This window comes from Perognathus longimembris, chromosome 26 (genome assembly GCF_023159225.1).
Source record: "Perognathus longimembris pacificus isolate PPM17 chromosome 26, ASM2315922v1, whole genome shotgun sequence".
In the NCBI taxonomy this organism is placed as follows: Eukaryota; Metazoa; Chordata; class Mammalia; order Rodentia; family Heteromyidae; genus Perognathus; species Perognathus longimembris.
In genome coordinates this window covers 9,893,224-9,916,676 of record NC_063186.1, presented here as the reverse complement: position 1 = coordinate 9,916,676, position 23,453 = coordinate 9,893,224, and the positions used below count along the sequence as shown (strand labels likewise).

Below are 23,453 nucleotides of genomic sequence, written 5' to 3'. Positions count from 1 at the left end.
AATCCTCTTTGGAAAGGATAAGTGAGAGACAAAAGTGACAGATTTGTGCATAGACCAGCACTCAAGTACTACCCTAATTTACATTTTTGAAAGCTGATCAAGGATGAATGACCAAATTCCCCACGGGATTCTCCTTACTTACAGCTTCTTTCTCTCTGTCCATGATAGTTTCCAGCTCTTCAAAATGTCGAAGTTTGATCTCTAGTTTCTTCATTTGTGTCTCAACCAGGAGAGCTACGAGGGACTTGATTTTTCTTTCTTCCACAGCAGCCAGGTGCTAAAGGCAAAAGATCAAGTAAGTTAGGCAAATACTTTAAGAAATACATATAAGAAAATGCTGAAGTTTGCAGGAAAATTATGTAATTAAGAATGTGCCTTGTTTGTTTCTACCAAGCACTTGTTTCTATTAAAAATAACTGCCTCTCAAGTTTTAGTATTCAGAGAGAGGAAACTAATGCTTTTAGGGGATTAAAGGAAACTCCTCCCATGGAAACTCTTTCCATCAAAGAGCCTATCAAGGGGTAAAGTGTAAGCTAGGAGTACTGATGAGTCAAAAAGAAGGTACATCTCACCCTTTGCTGTGTCTCCCCCCCAACACCTTTTCTTCCCTATGAGTTTCCTAGGGACAGGCAGGCAATTAAGTCTCTTCAGCACGAAACACCCTGATACAAATAGTGTCAATGGTGACTAAATGAAGTTTTACTTTCTGCACGTGTCAATGTTGCAGCTAGTGTAGGGAATTGCCATAATAGACAATGAGATACAGAAGTTGCAGGCAAAACCTAAGAATGAATGAAGCTCTGAATTCTTGAGGGGTGGTGTGTGTGTGTGTGTGTGTGTGTGTGTGTGTGTGTGTGGGTGGGTGGTGGTGGTGTGTGTGTGTGTTTCAACAATAGGTTGAGGACAAACAGGACCGGGGCTAGGGGTGTGGCTCAAATGGTAGAGTGCCTGCCTAGCAAGTACCAGGTCCTAAGTCAAACCCCAATATAAACAAAATATAAAACAATAAAAATAAACAAACACAAGAACAATTATTTAAAAAGATAAAGGAGACACTGAAGCTGGACAAGAGGTACTGGGGGCAGGATGAGTCTGGATCACAACCCCTACTACCTCATACCATATACAAAAATTAAGTCAATGGACCATCAATCTCAAAGTAAGAACTTACATTTAAAAATGCTTATAATCAAAAAGCAGAAGGAAAGCTGGGAGTTGGTGACTTATACTTGTAATCCTAACTACTTAGGAAGCTGAGCTCTGGAGGATTATGGTTTGAAGTCAGCCTAGGCAGAAAAGTCCATGAGACTCTGATTTCAACAAAGAGCCAGGGTGACCAGACACACGACTCAAGAGACAGCCAGGAGAGAGAAAGCAGCAGCTGGGAGGACAGAAGCATCATCACCAAGCCCTACCTTTTCTGTGGAGATGGGGGTCTTATGAGGGTTTTTTTTTTGGACTGCATTGGCCTAATTTTCCTGATCTCTGCCTCCTGCATGGCTAGGATAGGAGGTACACATCACCATGACCAATTTAAGTTATTGCTTGAGATGGGGGTCTTGACAACTTTTACCCAGGTTGGCATCAAATCATGATGCCCTAGCTCTTACCTCCCAAGGAGCTTGTATGAGGCACTGGTGCCAACTATGGTTTTGTTGTTGTTTTTTTAAAAACAGAAAAACAACAACAACAAAAAAACCCCAAACAGTATAGGGATTGAATCCAGGGTCCTACAGATGCTAGGTAAGTTCTCTATGACCGGATTGCAAGCCTAGCTTGTTTTTCTAACAGTCCTGAGGTTTGAACTCAGTGCCTGGGCGCTGTCCCTAAAGCTTCTTTGGCTCCAGGTTAGCCCTCTACTACTTGAACCACAGCACTACTTCTGGGTTTTTCTATTTATGTGGTACTGAGGAACTAAACCCAGGGCTTTGTGCCTGCTAGGCAAGCACTCTACTACTTCCTCCCCACCCCCCTTTTTTTTTGCTCAAGACTAGTACTCTGCCACTTGAGCCACAGCGCCACTTCTGGCCGTTTTTTTTCTATGTATGTGGTGCTGATGAATCGAACCTAGGGCTTCATGTATAGGAGGCAAGCACTCTTTGCCACTAGGCCATATTCCCAGGCCCGTTCCACACCCCCCCCCCCTTTTTTTAAAAGAGGAAATCACTATGTAGCTAAGGCTGGCCTCAGCTTCCTAGGTACTAGGATTACAGACATGTGCCACCATACCCAGTTAGAGTACATTAAAAAAAAAAAAGAAAAAAATCTCTTAAGGAGTATGACTGGGCTCTGATCAAGAAACCAGGAATGAGTGGTAGATAATGGTGGGAGGGGGCTGGGCTAACAAAGATGAAAGAGGCTGAATATAGTCAAAACAGACTAATTGCAACTATGAAAATAAAACAATGGAGTCTGTTGAAATTGTTTTGGGAAGGGCAGAAAGGGAGAAGGGAGAGTGACAGAAGGGGTGAGGCTGACTGAAATAGATTTAGGACATACAATCTCGACATTCATAACTCCAACACTTAAAAGAGCTGCCATACCCCTACCCCTATGAGCCTCCAGAACCCTGGACCTTGTTTTGATAAGATCTGGACCTCCAACCCCAACATGATACCATAGTGCAATGGTATAGCCTTGGAATGGTTATTTTGCAAGTGAGAGAAGGTTGTACGATTTGTGACCAAAGGATAGACTGTAGTGGGTTAAACTGGCATGAATTCCATCCACAGGGGTTCTCTATGTCTCCTTACGTTGAGTTTGGACATAATCTTTTGAGTAGTAGAGTATATTGGGAGTTATGACTTATCTGGGGTTACAAGTCATCCAAGACACTAGCAGATTCCCATTTATTTTACTTGTAACACTCTCCTCAGTCTTTAGAACAGTTCTTAGACAACGTGTCACAGGCTAGGATCTTAAAGAGGATGTGTGGAGAACGAGTGATGCCAGCCTTCCGTGTCCTCTCCGTGTTCCAGTATTAGCAGTTATGATATCCATATCCATGCCCAATGTACTTACTATAAATTGTCTTTAACCGACACATACCTGTGACACAAGGAGAAGCCTTGTGACCCCAAGTCAAATAACAGCAATAACGTTCCCATCTCAAGAAGGAATTTCACACATAAAAGAGAGCAAGTTCTATTTCTGATGGGTTAAAAAAAAAAAGTATCTTCCTGCTAATCAGGGCTCAGAGCCAATTATCATGAACATAAAACTACTTGTTGCCATTGGAGGGCATAAGGATATGAAGCCATTTATAAATAAATGGAAGGTAAATGTCTGTGTTCTCAAGAAAGGGTGATCTCTGCTCTCTTGGAAGAACTGATTGTTACTGCTGAAAAAGAGCTTGTATTCTAGGTTCTGGGGTTTCTGGTTTATTCCACCAATAGTTATCCATCTTTTCTTTCCCGCTAAGCTTAAATGCCTACAAAGGAGGAAACCCAGAGTACCCAGCTGGCAGTGTCCTGCTATAGCCTTTCTGCAGGTGGCAATTCACAGCTTGGCAGGAGGGGCAACGCACAAATGGGTCGTTCCTGAAGAGCCTTTCCTATGACAAGTCTGGGGAGAAGGCAGAGAACATAGTACCTCATCTGTTCAGGAGCTAGAGCTAGAGGCTCTAATTACCGCTCCATGTCCGAGGGTGACAAACTCTTAATAATAAAGCTGTTTATAGACACAGAAGAACATAATGAGAGTTAGGGAAACTTGGATTGGCTGGATATGCTAGACTAATTACAGTAATTTAGGTGAGTTCCTTATCCCTGATTACCATGGAGCACAAAAATGATTATGTGCTGTGAAATGTATCAGATCCAGCTGGAAGTGGTACTAAACAGTTCACATGTACCAAGTCATAGACCATGAGCATTTGTACTGTTTGCACAGATCAGAGGAAAATCAATGTTTCAAAAATAAAAACATAAACTCCTAGCAGCGATTAGAAATGTGAGAGTGCTTGATGAGGAGGGAGTGAAAATTCAGTGACCTAGAAAACAATGTCTGCACAGCATTCTCAACTTTGTAAGAATTAGCAAAGGGTCAGATTTAATAATCTACAAAATTATTATGCAGCCTCTAGTCAAATAGTTGTAAGATGGTCAGTGCCATACAACAGACACATACATTTATTTATGTATTTAATTTATGCACGTCAGTAGTGGGGATTGAACTCCTGGCCTGGGCACTGTCCCTGAGCTTCTTTTGCTCAAGGCTAGCTAGTACTCTACCACTTGAGCCACAGCGCCATTTCTGGCTTTTTCAGTTTATATGGTACTGAGGAATCGAACCCAGGGCTTCGTGCGTGCTAGACAAGCACTCTACTACTAAGCCACCTTCTCAGCCAACAGACCCATTTTTTTTCCAGCCCAAAGTTGGACACAGTAACAGCTATGAGACCCAAGGGACATCATACAACGGTCCTACGGTGCTCTACTATTTCATTTCTTTCTCATACAATACACAAAAAAGCCACAAAACAGAGGCATAAAAGGGGAAAATAATCGGTAAGAAAAACCACAATTGGTGAAGAAAGTGTGCCGAAATTCTCCGATAGACAGTTCATGATTCCTTAAGAGTTTGAACTTTTAGGCTAAGAAAGACCAGGCAGTTACTGAACAAATAAGTCTTTAATTATCAGTATTTCAAGAGGAGTTTTCTTTTTTAAAGTCTCCTGTTCATAGGGCTGGAAAGCAAGTACAAGGCCCTGAGTACAAACTCCTGCACCTCAAAAAAAAAAAATCCCATTTGTACTATGGGATTCTTTTTATGTAGAGTAACAACAAAAAAAGGAACTAACCTATGGTGTTGGGAGACAGGCTGGAAGCCTCTCTTGGGGAGAGGCACAGTGACTGCACAGGACAATGAGGAGGATGCTTCTGGAGGGTTGGAAGTGGGTGGTGGTGCTTATAGAGGTGGGCTTAAATTTTGAGAAAGTCACTGAGCTGCAGACTTTTTAATCTTTCCATTTATCTGAATGATAAGTTAACCTTCAAGAAAAGGTGAAGAACAAAAAAAGGTTATTTTTGATGTAGTATCTGGTCTGGGTTGACTGAGAATTAATGAGGTCTGTGAAGACCTCTTCCCCAGTCCATCTGGCGCTGGGTCAGGTGAGTTAGTGCTCACAATGGCCTTCTGGGATTTGAGTTCCTGTGTGTCGTCTGTTAGGAATCATGCTCCCCAGATTAAACACCTGGAAGAACATCTTTACCCAAGGGTCAAAAACAGCTCAACATAAAGAGATTAGGAATGTTCCAGTAACTACTGCCTCTTGAAATGTGGTAATCTACAATGGAAGGAAACTTGTTCTGAGGTAGAACAGATAAAAGGTGAAAAGATTTCTAAAAATTTCATATATTCATGTTGGAATGTCTTAACATGCTAAATTAACACTAAGCAGGGAAAATAACATTTTCTTGTCTTCTTAAATATGCTATGCAGTCGATACAGTGTTATAAATAGAAAAAAACCACCCCCAGAAAAGCTGGCAAATTCAAGAAGAAAAAGAGCTATTTTAGGTCCCCTCTTTCCTTTCAGTCCGTAATACCAGGGCAAAGTATTTATACAAGAAAACAGATTTTTGCTTTAAAAATAATAAATATTTCAATCTGGTAGGAATTATAGGAATAATGGCCCAAGACCAGCTCTGAAGGCAAATGAAAAACAGGAGACAATCGACTCCTTGGAGAGACCTCCACATTTGCCTTGAAGTCTTCACAAAGGTAAATGACACAGTGAATGAGATGGAAAAAAAAATCCACCCATTAGGACGCGATCTATCCTTTTTTTAACTACTTGAACTCCCCAGTGCAACTACATTTATTCCACCCTTTTCCTCCTGCTTGAGAATTTAACCTAGAAATGCCATTCAAGCCAATAGTGATCGCCTATTGGGAGCAAGGAGCTTTATACTAAATGTTCCCAATTAACTAAAAACAATATGACTATTCATGGCTTAAGAGAGCACGGGAGAAAGAGGGCTGTCAGGGGCAAACCTTGGCTTTGGTGGCAGCTGAGGCAAGAGCAGCTGCTGCGGCTGTGGCAACATTTCCTTCAGAAATCTCATGTTCTACTTTCTTCTTTCCGGTATCACTTTCTCTTTCTTTACATGTATCAGAGAGTTCCTTGTTCTCTTCAGTTTCCTTTTCTTCTGAAAAATATCAGAAAACGTTATTATCACTGTAGCCCAGGTACAATAATCCATCTTACCCTTTCACCTTTGCCATACGACAAACTAGGACTAATGTTGCAACCCCCCCCCTTTTTTTCTTTAAATTTTCACACTTTTAAGTATGCCTCTATCTGGGATATAGCTTAAAATAGAACACTGTCTTGCCATCACTGCCCTAAGCTCTCTGTGTAGTTCCCTTAGACCTAAAGGAAAATTCAGGGGAATTTAGACCCATATGCCTGTTCACTAGCTAACAGAATGCTCTAGCCCTAAAACTAGAGGGAATTAAACATTAAGAATAGTTATTTGCGCAAACCTGAGATGAACACAAGCAGCTGACAGTGACAATGAAATGACAGGTATTTGGAGTATGGAGGCAGACAGAGAAGACACATGGGCTAGTGGGATTTGAACTCAAGTTCAATATAGGTACTACAGATTTTTTTTAAAATATTTTAGTCTTGCTGGTGTTTTTTATCTTCATTCTGTTTTATTTTCTAACACATGCCCTTACAGCTCATCAAATGTATCCTAATACTTCTCTGTGTTTTGTCTCATCAATCATTTAATATGGTTTGCATTGTCTTTACAATTTGTGTTTTAATGACTTGCGTGATTGGTTAAACTGCACATCTGGGGGAAAACATCATTGTACTCTGCCTTAATTATCCATTACTTGATTTTTTTCATCATGATTTGTAGTTCCCAACTCTGGCAGTTTTCTGTGCAGTGTCTCGAGGCAGTCTATTTCAGCGTCTCGTGCTGTAAGCATTCCTCTATCTTCATACCGTCCATGAGCTGTACCTGAGGTACATTCTGACTTGGTCTTTCTTTTCAGAGCTGAGTTCCTTTAGGTCCAGAGAGTGATTCTTTGTTATTGCTTTTTCTCCACAATGAAAAAAAGCATAAATCAGCAGGTGTCCAACATACTTCTTTTCCCTAAGCTGCCTGCCTTTGTGATTATTGCTTCCAGAGCAGGGTAGCAAATAGTTGCTCCTAATGTAGATAAGCAATTGCCTTCAACTTACATCCTTCTCACTAAACCTAAACCAACCAACCCTGGAACTGTAACCACGGACTCATTTTGGGAAGAAAATCTTGAGAAGTAATCTCTGGATAAAAGTAAGAAGTATCTTGGGGCTGGGAAGGTGGCTTCGTGGTAGAGTGCTTGCCTAGCATGCATGAAGCCCTGGGTTGGTTTGATTCAACACCACATAAACAGAAAAAGCCGAAAGTGGCACTGTGGCTCAAGTGGTAGAGCGCTAGCCTTGAGCAAAAGGAAGCCAAGAACAGTAGTGTTCAGGCCCCGAGTTCAAGCCCCAGGACTGGCAAAAAAAGTATCTTCAGTAAGGCATTATCGGCCCACAGACATCAGGCTAGCTACTAGGAGGAAGCAATCCCAAGGAATACAGTTCAAAGCCACTCCAGGAAGAAAACTGAATAGGCTCCAAAATAACCAGGAAACAAACAAAGAAAAAAAAAGAAAAAGGATGGACTTATGTGCAAGAAAAAAAGAGAGCCAGGCACCAGTGGTTTATACCTGTCATCCTAGCTACTCAGGAGGCTGAGATCTGAGGAGTGAGGTTCAAAGCCAGCCCAGGCAGAAAAGCCCTTGTGAGACTCTTATCTCCAATTAACCACCAGAAAACTGGAAGTAGTGCTATAGCTCAAAGTGGTAGAGTGCCCAGACCCTGAGTTCAGGCCCCATGACTAACCAAAACTAAAACTAAAACAAAAACCAAGATGAACAAAACAAGATGAACCAGGGACTAACAACAAAGCTCTGAGTTCAAACCTGAGGATGGTTGGGTGGGAGGGAGAAGAATAGAGCAGGAATAGAGCAAGGGAAGAAGGAAACAGAGAACATATATTTTCCAAATTCTATTGTATCCATGATTCCATTTCTTTTTTTTTTGGCCAGTCATGGGGCTTGAACTCAGGGCCTGAGCACTGTCTCTGGCTTCTATTTGCTCAAGGTTAGCACTCTACCACCTGAACAACAGTACCACTTCTGGCCTTTTCTATATATGTGGTGCTCAGAAATGGAACCCAGGGCTTCATGTTTAGGAGGCGAGCATTCTACCACTGGGCCATATTCCCAGCACCTGATTCCATTTTTAATAGACATACATCCTTGCACCAGCCAACATATTGAAGAGCTGTAGTGTGAATGGGTACAAATCCTGTTTGTAAGTAACTTCAACAACATAATTAGATTACAGAGGTTATGCATTGTATATGGGGAGCTACGGTGCTCTCTCACTAGCCGCTTCTTGGATTGTTCCTCTTCACCACATATACACTTACAGATACACCTATCACAATGCAGGCATGGCTGTCAGCTTTCCCCCCGCCTTTTTTGTGGTAGTTTGTGGGGCACGAACTCAAGGCCTGGGCACTGTCCTGAGTTTCTTTGCTCAATGCTAGTGCTCTACTACTTGGACCTATAGTGTCACTTCTGGTTTTCTGGTGGTTAACTGGAGATATGAGTTTCATGGACTTTCCTGCCTGGGTTGCCTCTGAACCACAATCATCAGATCTAAGCCTTCCAAGCAGCTAGGATTATAGGCCTGAACCACTGGTGCTGGGCAGTTTTCTTGTTTCTGAATCCACTATATTTTTTATTACCCACACAGCCAAAGGATTAGGACAAGACAGGATTTGAATTAAGTTGAACATATGAAGAACAAAAGAAAAGGCAGTACCTAGCTGTCGAATGAGACAGCATAATTCTGTAAATTTACATTTAGAAAAAAACCTCAAATAAACAAGGATGGATACATATGAGTTCTCGCTATTTCTTCAGTCCCTTTTGGTGCTTCTCAAGTTACCTGATTTAATGTCCTCACTGACTTCACTATCTTGTTCCTTTTCACTACTTTTCTCATTTTCTCCATCTTGGGCTTTTTCACCTTCCTCGGTTTCATTTTCCATTTTATTTTTTGCCTGAAGGAAGTCAAAACAAAAGAATTACAGAGTGATACTACCTTAGACTAAAAGTGGATTAGATTCAGAAGGGCCAGGTACAGGAAGAGATGAAACTAAGAACTCATAGATTTAAAAAATCAGTACTTAAATTATAACTAGTCATTTTAAGAATTTGAATTTCATATTATCAACCAAGAAGCAAGATGTAATGCTGCCAGAAGAAATGACAGTCTATCACATATTGATAATTTTAGAAGAAACATAATAAAGGAACAGTGATCACAGCTGGGAAAGTGGCTTAGTGGTAGAGTGCTCACCTCACATATGTGAAGCCCTGGGTTCGATACCTCAGCACCACATATATAGAAAAAGCTGGAAATGGTGCTGTGGCTCAAGTGGTAGAGTGCTAGCCTTGAGCAAAAAGAAGCCAAGGACAGTGCTCAGGCACTGAGTTCAAACCCCAGGACTGGCAAGAAAAAAAAAAGTTTCAATAGGTGGTTCAGGTGAAGGTCCTGTACTGTGTGAAAACTAAAAACTATACCACAAGTAATAAATTCTAAGTGGTGCACAGAACTACTAATAGTCTCTTAGACCCTGGAAGGGGATCAAAAATTATAAAGAATGGGGCTGGGAATATGGCCCAGTGGCAAGAGGGCTTGCCTCATATACATGAAGCCCTGGGTTCAATTCCCCAGCACCACATATATAGAAAATGGCCAGAAGTGGTGCTGTGGCTCAAATGGCAGAGTGCTAGCCTTGAGCAAAAAGAAGCCAGGGACAGTGCTCAGGTCCTGAGTCCAAGCACAGGACAAGCAAAAAAACACAAAACAAAACAAAAAAAAACAACAAAACATATATATATATATATATATATATAGTAAAATAAAATTCCAAGTCATCATTTAGAAAAAGCACGTGTGGCTTTTCAGCTATAGAACAACTTAAATAAGCTTTACCTTCTCAGGCTGCTGACCATCAGCATCTGTTTCCATCTTTTCCTCTTCAGATCCTTCTAGATGTAAAAGGCGAAAAAAAGCATGAAAAAGGGCAAGAATGAACTATGCAGTAAGAGTATCTGGAACACAATTAATATCGTTGATGAGAGTGCTAAGGCCCCAAAATAATCATACTTTCTAGACCTATTACACATGAATAGGTCTAACTTGTGAAAATACTTTTTTGTAAGCATAAGAGTAAGAAAGATGGGCTGGGAACATGGCCTAGTAGAGTGCTTACCGTGTCCCCAGGATTGGGGGGGGGGTGGCGGGGGGGGGGAGGAGGAGGGAGAGTTAAAAAACAAAAACAAAAAACCACAACCCCACCTTAGAAGCAGAAAAAAAAAAGCCAACAATTTATTATTTAACTGGGTGCTGGTAGCTCAGGCCTGTAATCCTAGCTACTCAAGAGGCTGAGATCTGTTATCTCCAATTAAACACCAGAAGAGCCAAAAGTGGAGCTGTGGCTCAAGAGGTAGCTCGCTAGTGTTGAGAAAAACAAATAAACAAAACAAAAAAACTCAGGCCTTGTAGTTGTAAGATACATGACTCTGGGCTGGAAATATGACCTAGTGCCAAGAGTGCTTGCCTCGTATACATGAAGCCCTGGGTTAAATTCCCCAGCACAACATAAATAGAAAACGGCCAGAAGTGGCACTGTGGCTCAAGTAGTGGATAGAGTGCTAGTGCTGAGCAAAAAGAAGCCAGGTACAGTACTCAGGTCCTAAGTTCAAGCACCAGGACTGGCAACAACAACAAAAAAAGATACATGACTCTGATAAGTAATTTAAGAACTAAATCTGGGATATTCTGATTCTGTTGTGAGTGTGTGTGTGTCCCCAAGCTCAGGGCCCAGGCTCTGTCCCCATCTTTTTTGCTCAAGGCTGGTGTTCAGTGGAGCCACAGCTTGAATTGCCTTTTTTGTTGGTTAATTGGAATTGTCTCGCAAACTTTCTTTCACAGTTTGCCCTCAAACTGCAATCCCCAGATCTTAGCTTTATAATTAGCCTTGTAACTAGCCAGGATTAAAGGGGTGAGTCACCTGTGTCCAGCTCACAGTATTTGATGGGAGTAAAGGTAAAAGGCTACAGGGTCTAGGTATGGCTGTCCATGCCTACATTCCAAGCACTTGGGAAAGTGCAATAGGAAGACTGAGAGTTTGAGGGGATCTTTGCATATGTATGTAGCAAGTTCCAGGCCAGCCTAGGCTATTCAGCAGAAACCCTTATGGCAACACAAAGAAACCAACACCCCAACACCAATATAGCACAACCCCATTGCTTCAGAAAAAAAAAAAAATCAAGACTGAAAAATCTAAATGCACCATGTTTTATAAAGATTAAAAACAAGCAAAATTACGTCTAACATATGTTGTTTAAGTGCATGTGTTTGTGGTAAAAGTCACTTAGGTGTTTAGAATGATCTTCAAAATTTAGGATCCCTCCTGTTGGGAGTGGGAAGGTGAGGTGATTTGATAAAGGAGGAGCAGTGACTGAAAATATTGGTAATGTTCTAACTCTCAGTTCAGACTGAAATATGTAACTTACATCCAGACACATTACAATATAATAAGGAAGAGTCCTGATAGATCATGAACAGAAAATGAAATTCAATAGGTTTAAGACAAACCAAAAACCTGAGAGGTTCCTCTCAGCTGAATATGCATTAGGCTATGTTGGCTAAGGCGGCTCAACTGTAGACCAAAAATGTCTTATGTGGGAAAAACGCAATGATTTTTTTTTCAAAGATAGATACTTTTGAAAAGATATCCTATGATTTACATAGACTCACATTCCAAAAGATTACACACTTTCTCCATTGTAAGGAAGGCAAAATTTGGTAGCAACTCTTTAATTAGCTGTAATTCCAAGATGAACAGTTACATAATATTATGATGTATTCATATGAGGATGAAATATTTAGGGCAGAGCCTATGTAAGGGCTCAGGTTCCGAAGGTCATAGCTCCTTAAAACGTGTGCTTTGTGCTTCTCAAAAGACCTATGTAGCAGAGTACATAAAGTGGGTTCTATTTTGTAACTATACTTAAAGAAAACCCCTCTATTACAGCATACACGTGTGTGTGTGTGTGTGTGTGTCCACCCGTGCGTGCCCCCATTCTCAGATGCCAACTCACAGCTGGTTTCCACTTTAGGCTACCACTCTAGCCACAGCTTGACTTCCAGCTTTGTGGTGGTTCATTGGAGATAAAGAGTTTCACGATTTTCACTTAAACAAGAAGGTACATGACATAAAACAAAGTAGCAGCAGCCAAAGCTGATATAGTAATGTGGTTAGAAAAACCATGAGAAGAGGTCTAGAAATCATTTTGTAAATGGCTGAGGAAAATGGGGAAAGTTAAGTTGATGAAGAGAATATTGCAAAATAGCTATATACTTAATAAAACAATGTTTTATGTAATGACAGATCCTGAAGAGAAACTGGTTATTTATTAAGTGAAACACCCTATTCTACACACTCATTTGTGTCAGTGATTAATACTGTAGAACAAAAAAACTGAATCATGCTACTGCTATTCTGTTTACTTCCCTATCTATACCCTTCAAAACCAACCTATACGTGGGCACCAGCGGCTCACGCTTGGAAATCCATCTTACTCAAGAGGCTGAGATCTGAGGATCCCAATTTGAAGTCAGCCCAGACAGGAAGGTCCTTGAGACTTTTATCTAACCCATAAAAAGGCAAATGTATAGATATGACTCAAGAGTTGAAACAAAAAAGCTAAGGAACAGTGCCAACTTCATGTCCCACTATGGACACAAAGACAACCAGGCTGGGAATGTGGCTTAGTGGTAGAGTGCTTGCCTAGCATGCAGGAAACCGTGGGTTTGACTCCTCAGCACCACATACAAAGAAAAAGCCAGAAGTGGTGCTGTGGCTCAGGTGGTACAGTGCTAGCTTTGAGCAAAAGAAACTCAGGGACAGAGCTCAGGCCCCAAGTTCAAGCCCCAGGTCTCGCAACAAAACAAAACCCAAAGACAACATAATGACAAAATACCAAGTATGCCCATCTCTAGACTAGCACTTACCCACAGTACTTACTCCTCCAAGACATTGTGATTGTTTAAGAATATGTCACCCAGTGTTTTTTTTTGTTTTTGTTTTTCTCATTCCTCTGACTTGACCTTTTTATTCCAATGGACCCAAGAAAAACTAATTGTGCTTTTCTTCAGGTATAGCTATTTATGGCTGCATTTTGCTCTTTCCTAAACTGAATATTCTTCATGGGAAATGTCCAGGGGTCACAAGAGCAAAACGATTTCCATAATAACTTGCCTTCTTTCACAAAAGCAGAGCCATATATATGTATATAATAAAGTCATTCAGCTCTGACAGGTAGAGAAATATGCTCTTGGCAATCTGACTCCTAGAATTACATCAGCTGATGTTAAAAAAAAATATACACCGAAGATGTCAATTTTTTTTTTTTGAGTATACAGGAGAGGCAAGTGTTGACATATTAGTACAATTCTGGCCTATGAGGAGGAAGAGGAGGCACAAAGCAGGAGCTTGCTCAGGACTGGGGGCCTGGTCATGTCATTGCTTACACGGAGGAGCGAGCACCGCAAAAAGCCGGCAAGGGACAGCCCACGCTCACGGGCCCTCCGTTTTCTCCTCTAAAATCACTTCTAGTCCACCTCTGTAGGCTACTTACTCCTCCCACGGCCCAATATCAACCGGCAAACCTGGTTTAGTTCCCACCCGCTGAAATCCTTCCCTTTCTCTGTCTTTGTTCTTTCATTGTTTCACGGTCCAGAGTACTTGCTTTTATCTGCTAAGTAAGTGACGCCCTGGCTTCTTTTCCAACACTCAGCTCAAAACCAGTTTAAAATTACACGTACCCTTGTGTTAACTGTTACAGCACTTTCTATGTATAATGCTCCTGGAATAATTAATACCCAAATCCTCCAACACAACAATGTTTTTTTCATGTATGCGTAATTTAGCACAAAACATGGGCTCCGTAGTAGAGATTATTAACTGTGTCTTCTCAACTATGAATTGCTTGTAGGAAGAGATACACACCAAATAAAATCCCCGAAAATAGTCCTCTAAAGGCTGGACAATACATATTTCATTACATAATGACAGCTAATTTCTTCCTGGTCATATGGGTCACATTTAAAAAGTTGAATGTGTGAGGCGCTGGTGGCTCACATCTAAAATCCTCGCTACTCAGGAGGCTGAGACCTGAGCATGAAAATTCAAAGCCAGCCTTGGCAGGAAAGTCCAAGAGACTCTTATCTCCAATTAATCACCAGAAAACCAAAAGTGGCTCAAAGTGGCAGAGAGCTAGCCTGGAGTACCAAAGCTCAGGGACAGTGAGTGCCCAGGCCCTGAGTTAAAGCCCTATGACTGACAAAAAAGTTAAGTCTCCATTTCAGTGTATTTTGTATAGCAGATCTGAAACACAACAGAAAAAAGGAGAAGAGTGAAGCTCATTGGTCAGTGTTAAGATTGATGATCGTATATTGTCCCATTGCTTTAGTAAGTTCAGTGGCCTTATATTTTTACACATAGTGTGATTGACTTGAATAGTGAGGTACTTCATAAGCTATGAGAGTAACAAAGGAATAATCCTAAGCTTTATGTTGACAGAAAATGGCCATGTCAGCTATGCATCAGTGGCTCACGCCTGTAATATGCTATAGCTACTCAGGAGGCTGAGATCTGAGCAGCATGTTTCAAAGCTAGCCTGGGCAGGAAAAGTCCATGAGACTCTTACCTCCAATAAACTACTAGAAAACTGGAAGTGGAGCTGTGGCTCAAGTGGTAGAGCAAAAGAGTTCAGGGACTGTGCTTACCCTGAGTTCAAGCTCCAGGAACAATAGGGAAAAAATAAAAAAAGAGGGGCTGGGGATATGGCCTAGTGGCAAGAGTGCTTGCCTCATATACATGAAGCCCTGGGTTCGATTCCCAAGCACCACATATATAGAAAACGGCCAGAAGTGGTGCTGTGGCTCAAGTGGCAGAGTGCTAGCCTTGAGCAAAAAGAAGCCAGGGACAGTGCTCAGGCCCTGAGTCCAAGCCCCAGGACAGGCCAAAAAAAAAAAATAAATAAAAATAATAATAAAAATTTAAAAAGTGCCAATATTACTGTCAGGAAGCTATTGTTAATGTTATGATGGACTGGAGGTAAACATTTCTTTTTTTGGTCTGAGACTGCGACTCAACTCAGTATCTTACACTTTGCTCATTGGCTAGCACTCTACCAACTGAGTCATATCTCCAACCCCAGATTGTGAATGACCTTGTAAATTAGGAATGATTAATTGGGATATTCTACTAGAGCTCTACAAGTAGCTCAAGATTGACTCTGTGGAGTCCTGCGTGCCACTGGGTGTTCAGGAGCTCAGTGGACAAACCTCCAGGTGTTATAAAGAGAATATTCTCTAACCATCCATTCTAGTAGTGATTCAATTTCCAAAAGCATTGTCAGCTGTTTAAGGAAAACATAATTAACTCTACCTCTCAAATTCCTCTCAACTAGGATTAGGATACTAACAGCATGCTATGAGGGTGATATGGTTGTGCTATTTGGAACCCACTGATCACTGGTATTGACTTGGCTGGTTTAGTTAGCTAGATCACATGGGGGTTACAATAAAAAGTCTGACATCTGATGTGGCTCACATTAGTAATCATAACTACTTAGAAGGCTGAGATCTAAGGAGCGTGATTCAAAGTCAGCCTGGGCAGGAAAGTCTATGAGACTCCTATCACCAATTATTCACCAGGAAACCCAAAGTGGCACTGTGGCTCAAAGTGGTAGAGCACTAGCTTGAGCAAAAAAAAGCTCATGGACAGTGCTCAGGCCCTGAGTTTTCAAGCCCCACGATTGTCAATGTAACACAACTTCAGGAAGATATCAAACATTAGAAATTCTACACTTTAGGCTGGGGATATGGCCTAGTGGCAAGAGTGCTTGCCTCATATACATGAGGCCCTGGGTTCAATTCCCCAGCACCACATATACAGAAAACAGCCAGAAGTGGCGCTATGGCTCAAGTGGCAGAGTGCTAGCCTTGAGCAAAAAGAAGCCAGGGAAAGTGCTCAGACCCTGAGTCCAAGCCCCAGGACTGGCCAAAAAAAAAAAAAAAAAAGAAGAAAGAAAAAAAGAAATTCTACACTGTATATTTGACCAAAGACAACAGTCATCAAATATTTCCTAACTGTGATACTGTTGCCTCTTGTAAATATTTTTAGATATTCTAACCATGATTAAAAAAAAACAAACAAAAACGATTCATGAAAAAGTTGGCACCCTGGAGCTTGAACTCAGAGCCTGAGCACTGTCCCAGGCTTCTTTTTGCTCAAGACTACCACTCCACCACTTGAGCCACAGCACCACTTCTGGCTTTTTCTGTATATATGGTGCTGAGGAATCAAACCCAGGGATTCATGTAAAGGAGGCAAGCACTCTACCACCAGGTCACATTCCCCGCCCTCATACTTAATATTGTATACTAATCTTCAGAGACAAACTTACAGCAATTGTTTCCTTAAGTACGACCAAATGCCATCATTTCAGTAAAGTGACAGGACCCCAAACAGCAGTCTAGTACACGGACACAGCAGTGACTTACCAAGCTTCTCCGGCTCATCGGGCCCAGTGCCAGCAATACAGCTACTCTCCAAGCCATAGGTGGGGTCCACCTTCCCGGAGGCGCGGGCTGCTTCCTGTACTTTCTTGACATGAGCTTCAACCAGTTCCAGTGGCACCTCCTCCCGGACCCGAGAAAACTCCTCTGGTTCAAGGATACAAGTGGAAGACTGAGTTCACTCCATACAAATATTTCTTGCAAAGTTAAGATCGTTAAGGTATCTGACAGTTTAAATCCCAGCACTACCAATAAAAAAAAGCAGTAACATATAAACTGCTATGAAAGTGCTTTATTTAGAACTGTTAAGAATACTCTATAAAGGACATGGTTACTTTAGGCTAACTGTCCCCTTTGATTATTAATATAAAACCTATTTATGTAACAACTGGTAATCCATGAATCTGAAGTCAAGCTAAGCATCCATACCTAGTGCTGCTTTGGCTGCAGCAGATGCCACACGAGGGTCCACCACAGATGCCAGAAAAGCAACGGTACTCATGACAGGATTTCCAGACTGGCTGAAAGGGACGGGCTGGTAGGCCAGAGGGCCCAGAGAAGCATCGGAATTCTCAAGGTAGGGGTCTTCAATGGGAAGCCTCAAAAAGTGGAGTATGCATTCATCCTGAGTACGGCTTCCCACATGTTCTGATACTTTGTTCCAATCATCCTTGTACATTTCCAGAGCCTAAAATTGACATAATATCAAGGAACAAGAAAGTAATTACGTAATAAGGAAAAAAAGTCTTCCTTTGGGGGCTAGGTTAGCCTGGAGCTCCTAATTATTCTGCCTCAGCCTCAAGTAACAGGATTACAGATATGTATCGAGATAACAGTTCCAGCACATTGAAAAGAATGGAGCCAAATAGTGGCACATACCTGTAAGACTAGTGTCTGGGAGGCTGAGACTGCAAGAGTCAACCTAGGCTACATGTTGAGTTCTAAGACACCCTGCGTTATATAGAGCTGTCTCAAAATCTAAAATAAAAGCTGGGAATGTGGCTCAGTGGTAGAGTGCTTGCCTAGCATGCATGAAGCCCTGGGTTTGATTCCTGAGTACCACATACACAGAAAAAGCCAGAAGTGGCGCCGTGGCTCAAGTGGTAGAGGGCTAGCCTTGAGCAAAAAGAAGTCAGGGACAGTGCTCAGGCCCTGAGTTCAAGACCCAGGACTGGCCAAAAAAAAAGTAGTCTGTCTCAAGAACAATCAGAAATATTTAGAATACCATATATTAGTCTAAAAAGGCATGACACTTTTTCATAAAATAACCTCATTGAGTCTATCACACTTGTTAAGTTATTACATAGAAATCTAAATGTTTTATTATGAACCAATCTAATGATTTTCATTATATTTTGTGCTGTTTATTTTGTTTTTTTGAGCTGTCTTGGTATGTGGCATAGGTTAACCTTGAACTAGCAATCTTCCTGCTTTAGCTTCCCAATTACTGGGGTTATAGATAGGATGCTTACCACACCTGGCTTTTAAGCTATTAACTACTCTAAATAAATTACACAAATGGAAGATATTAGTGGTAAACAATGTTGTTGAGAAACCTTTTATTTCTCGTTGTGTAAGGGCAGATAATACATGTTGACTCAATTGTCTGTTTAAAAGAAAAAACACCATAGCACAGATTCCACCTGCAGGAAAGAAAACATACTAATGTTTATGGGCACTGTGGTTTTTCTTGGGTATGTTCAAGATAAAACAAGCGCTCAGTCATTCTTACCTCACTCTGTATTTACTATCCACTAATCTTAAATGTAGAAGAGGATAAAATTTAGATAATCAATAAAAAGAACTGCTGTTTCTAAGACAGTGTTGTACGAATAAAATTTTCCTCAGAGACCAAAGATTCCAAAACAATAATACAAAAACAAGTTTTACTCCCTTAATAAGTACTGAGAACACTGTACTCTTTTTTCTTTTTTTTTTTTTGCTAGTCCTAGGGCTTGAACTCAGCCTCAGCACTGTCCCTGGCTTCTTTTTGCATGATAGAGAAGCACTCTACCACTAAGCCACATTCCCAGCCCTGAGAACACTGTCTTTTTTAAGGAACAACCATGGCAGATACACCCAGAAACAAGTTTGAAGTAGAAAAGCCAGTGTCTCTACATCACTGTTACTGAATGGACAAGTGAGTCTTAAATTAAAATAGGAGAAGAAACCTTTCTGAGTTGCTGATCTCTAGACAAAGAAATAGAAGAGGCAATAGAGAGGGATGAGGTGGAGAAGGGGAAAGAGAGACAGTGTCTGAGTGAGACAAAAATCGGGAAAAGAACAAAGAAGAGAAATGGTTCATTTTTGTTTTCTTCATTGCCAATACTAGGATTTGAAATCTCAGCACTCTGAGCACTTGCTCAGCTGATACTCTACCACTTGAGCCACACCTCCAACATTTGCTTTTTGATGGTTATTTTGGAGGCACACAGACTTTTCTTCCCAGTCTGCCCTCAACCTATAATCCTGTCAACCTCAGCTGCCTGAAAAGCTAAGACTTCAAGGTGTGAACCAGCTGACACTGTTGAATTCTAAAGGAACCTCAACTGTTGGAACTAGGGAACCAAATCAGAGAACTATAGAGAACAAGAAACTATCTGCCTACTGAGCCTCAAAGGGTGCTCTGGGAACCCACGTAGCACCTGACTCTTTTAAGAGGACTATAAGGAAAAAATATATATATGGACAATATAAGGATACATTCTTGACAAAACTGAGATATCAATGCTTTATTCACTTTGTTGACATTGGTGCTGGTGCTACAAAAGGCGTGGTGGCATCTTAGCACAAATCAAGGCTTTAAAAACACTAAACTGTCTTAGAAGGCACTTGATTGTGCACTGCCATTCCTTACAATGCAATAATCAGCTGCACTTAAATTCCTAATGAAATTGCAGAAATTAATAATATCATTAATTCTGAGTACCAACATGTATATGTTCTATAGTTGATACTGTGACATGAGAGAGAGGTAAGGGAACATCCAATAACAAGGCATGAGGGCTGTACCCGTGTGAAACTCAACACCTTTTTCGTTGGACATCCCAAGTGTAATTTCAAATGCTAGCCACAGCATCTTAACACACAGGTATGGCCACCTATGAAAACAAGCATCTGCTTACCTCTAAGAGCAGAAGGGTCTCCTGTTCCGTCCACTCCCTTCCAGCACTAGCACCTTTACTCTACAAAAGTAAAACCAGAAATTAGTCATTCAAAAGGGTGACTGTAAATGAACTCAGAAGACTATGCTATGCAAGCATCAAGGTAAATCTTTCAATAAATAAGAGTCAAGGAAAAGTCATGCCCCGAGCACTTTTTTGTTGTTCTTGTTTTGGGGAAGGAGGGGACCTACTAAGCCTTTCAACTCAAGAGCTTCCTGCTTGCTAAGCAGGCACTCTATGATTTGAGCCATCCTGACAGCGTGTGGTGTTGTTAATTTTTGAGATGGGAATTTTCTTTTTATCAACCTGGACTCCAATCTATTTGCGCCCCCATTCATCATTTTGATGATGTGTACCATGGCCCCCAGTGATAGATTAAGAAGGTATATGATGAACTGGAGAATCAAATCAGAGTGGTATATACAACAAAAACTCACTGTATCTCAAAGTATACTCTGAAAACCCATTTAGCACCTGACTTTTTTTTGTTGTTGTTGTTGTTTTGTAAGTCCTGGGGCTTAAACTCATGGCCTGGGCACTGTCCCTGGCTTCTTTTTGCTCAAGGCTAGCACTCTACCCCTTGAGGCACAGTGCCACTTCTGGCTTTTTCCGTATATGTGGTACTGAGGAATCGAACCCAGGGCTTCATGCATGCTAGGCAAGCACTCTACCACTAAGCCACATTCCCAGGCCCCAGATATCTTTTATGTTGATAGAAGGGATTGAGATCTCAGGGCCTCCAGCTTATTAGAATGGTGCTCTACTACTTCTGACATATTTTCATCCTAGATTTTGCTTTTTATTTTTGGAGATAAAAGAGTCCGAGATTTTTTTTTTTGCCTAGGCTGGCTTTTTGAATCATATCCTCCACTAAACCACTGCTGAGAATTCACAAACCGTTTATGTCTAAGTCATGAAAAACCATGTTCCTAAGGGGTGCCAATGTCTCTCATGTCTGCAATCCTAGCTACTCAAGAGGTTGAGATCTGAGGATCCTGGTTCTAAAGCGAATTCAGGCAGGAAAGTCTGAGATACTTATCTCCAATAAACTACTAAAAGAAGGTTGATCCCCACATAACAACAAGTACTATAGGCTAAAACAAGCAAGCCCAGCATGTTCTGTGTGTGTGTGTTGGTACTGATGCTTGAACTATGGGCCTGGGTACTGTCTCTGAGGTTTTTTTGCTCAAGGCTTGTGCTGTACCACTTGAGCTATAGCTCCACTTCCAGCTTTTTGGTGGTTAATTGGAGATGAGAGTCTCACAGACTTTCCTGCACAGGCTAGCTTTGAATTCAAACTGTTATTCTCAGATATTAGTCACTACAGTAGCTAGGCATGAGCCAATGGTGCCTGGCAGATCTGGTTATTTTAAAGATAGGATCTTAATTTTTGCCTTGGCAGGCCTGGACCCTGATTCTATTGATACTTCTCACCACAGATGTGGTAACAAGTAATCTCTCCCCCCCCCCCCCATACTGGTTATAGCTATTAAAATTCCTATCTGTTAACCACATAGGAGGAAAAAGGTATGGTGCTTTATAAAATGCAGTAGAAAGCTCACTTCCCCAGAATACAAACCTTATTTTATTTCTCATTAAAAATGATACCCATTAGAAGATGAAAATAGACTGGGCTATATTCCATGTAGGTTTAGAAAACAACTACTTACCTTAGCTAATGTTTTCTTGGAGTAAATGTCAGTACGAAGACCAAAGTTCTGCAAGTCAATTGGTTTTTCTTTGTTCTTCTCAGGAAAATTTAACATCTGCTGAGCAGCTGGAATCTAGAATCAAACAAAATAACAAATAACAATATTAACCTGTGCAAAGTTGAGAGGATAAAGTATTTACAAAAACTAAGACCAGGGCTGGGAATGTGGCTTAGTGGTAGAGTGCTTCCCTAGCATGCATGAAGCCCTGGGTTCAATTCCTCAGTACACATACATGGAAAAAGCCAGAAGTGGCACTGTGGCTCAAGTGTAGAGCGCTAGCCTCGAGCAAAAAGAAGCCAGGGACAGTGCTCAGGCCCTGAGTTCAAGCCCCAGGACTGACCAAAAAACAACAAGAACCTGCCATAGTTCTAATGAAAACACAGCACAAAGAAACATTTTTGGTCTTCATTTATATTATAGAGAAGTTTATCTTGGAACTCCGTGGAGAGTGGCTTAGCGGTAGGGTACTCGCCTAGAATGCCCGAGGTCCTGGGTTCAATTCCTCAGTACCATAGAACATGCCCAAGTGGTAAGAGTGGTTACCCTTGAGCCAAAAGAAATTCAGAGATAGTACCCAGGTTCCGAGTTCAGTCCCACCAAAAAAAAAAAGAGAGAGAAGTTTATCTTGCACATAATCTTCCATTTCACAACGAGGGAATTTTATAGTTTAGGTTCCTATTTCCCCAAATTAATCTTTTCAACAATGTATATACAGATGTCCTCGAATTTTGTGTAATGTTATGAAGACATTAAATTCACATTTATAGGATATGGGCTGCATGAAATTTTTATGGTATCTGCTTTTTTATTAGCAACTTGATGGCAGAAACTATAAAATGGTTCAAAGTATGAAAATAAAGATATAATTTCATAGTATAATGAATAATCTACTTAGAACTGGTAGGAGAACAGTCCCTAAAAACTTATAAATTATTATGGACTCAAAAATTTGTATAATAAAAAACAAACACTTTCATAAACCAACAAAAAAAACCTATTAGCTAAGAAATAGTACCAAAATACTATCACATTATATAGCATAATTACCCCTAAACAGAAATGCTTTAGGTAGTATCTGTTGGTATCTAAGCCTGAAAAAATACAGCACTACTTTACCTGTGGTGATCGAAGATGCAGAGGCACAAGCCCAGAGGGGGTATCCGCCAATACATTGAAGTGAGGAGTAGGAGGGGGTCCCATGGCCATAGGTCGACTTTCTGGATCAACTTGGTAATTAACAAGTCCCCATTGCTCTAAAAAGGCATGAACCCTAAAGAAATAAAGCTCCAAATATTAAAATCTAAAGAGTCAACTTCTACACCCATCAACAAATGGTGAAAAAATGAATATGCATACACACATAAAAGTTACATGGTTCTCTATGGGTTAGAAATCAACATGTACTTAAGAAATTTCGTTCTGTGTATGAAAGAAAACTTCTACAAGCCCGAACTAATGTTAAGAACATAGAATCTCAAGACTTAGTACAAAATCCAATAGTTTAATTAGGTGACCAAGAAAACAAATGCTCATTTATGCATATGATCAAAGAACTTACACTAAAACCCAATTAACAGAAGGAAATACACATTTTGGTTTTCCTCTGGGACAGTTGATTATTCTACCCAAAACCTTTTCTTCTTTTCTGGGTGCTGATCCTGGGCTTGAACTCAGCTTAGGCACTGTTCCTAAACTTCTTTTGTTCAAAGCTAGTCTACTACCCCTTGAGCTACAACTACACTTCTGGCTTTTTCATAGTTTATTAGAGATACAGTTTCATAGACTTTCCTTCCCTGGGCAGGTTTCGAACCATAATTCTCAGATCTCTGACTCCTAAGTAGTTAGGATGACTGGTGTGAGC

At 40.9% G+C, this 23,453-nt stretch overlaps 1 protein-coding gene across 2 annotated transcripts in view; it reads right to left on the bottom strand.

The window, feature by feature from the left end:
* Smarcc1 (SWI/SNF related, matrix associated, actin dependent regulator of chromatin subfamily c member 1) overlaps nucleotides 1–23,453 on the bottom strand; it is an 87,488-nt gene that overhangs the window by 23,728 nt on the left and 40,307 nt on the right. Inside the window, exons 17-25 of one of the 2 annotated variants that reach the window (XM_048334507.1) lie at nucleotides 22,709–22,862; nucleotides 21,551–21,664; nucleotides 19,842–19,901; nucleotides 17,146–17,404; nucleotides 16,702–16,863; nucleotides 10,057–10,112; nucleotides 9,004–9,118; nucleotides 5,997–6,148; nucleotides 143–277 (exon numbers count right to left, since the gene is read on the bottom strand). In XM_048334507.1, coding sequence (XP_048190464.1) covers nucleotides 143–277; nucleotides 5,997–6,148; nucleotides 9,004–9,118; nucleotides 10,057–10,112; nucleotides 16,702–16,863; nucleotides 17,146–17,404; nucleotides 19,842–19,901; nucleotides 21,551–21,664; nucleotides 22,709–22,862 — 1,207 coding nt within the window. Of the gene's footprint in view, nucleotides 1–142; nucleotides 278–5,996; nucleotides 6,152–9,003; nucleotides 9,119–10,056; nucleotides 10,113–16,701; nucleotides 16,864–17,145; nucleotides 17,405–19,841; nucleotides 19,902–21,550; nucleotides 21,665–22,708; nucleotides 22,863–23,453 lie in introns of both variants that reach the window. The other variant, XM_048334506.1, reaches the window with a different exon arrangement.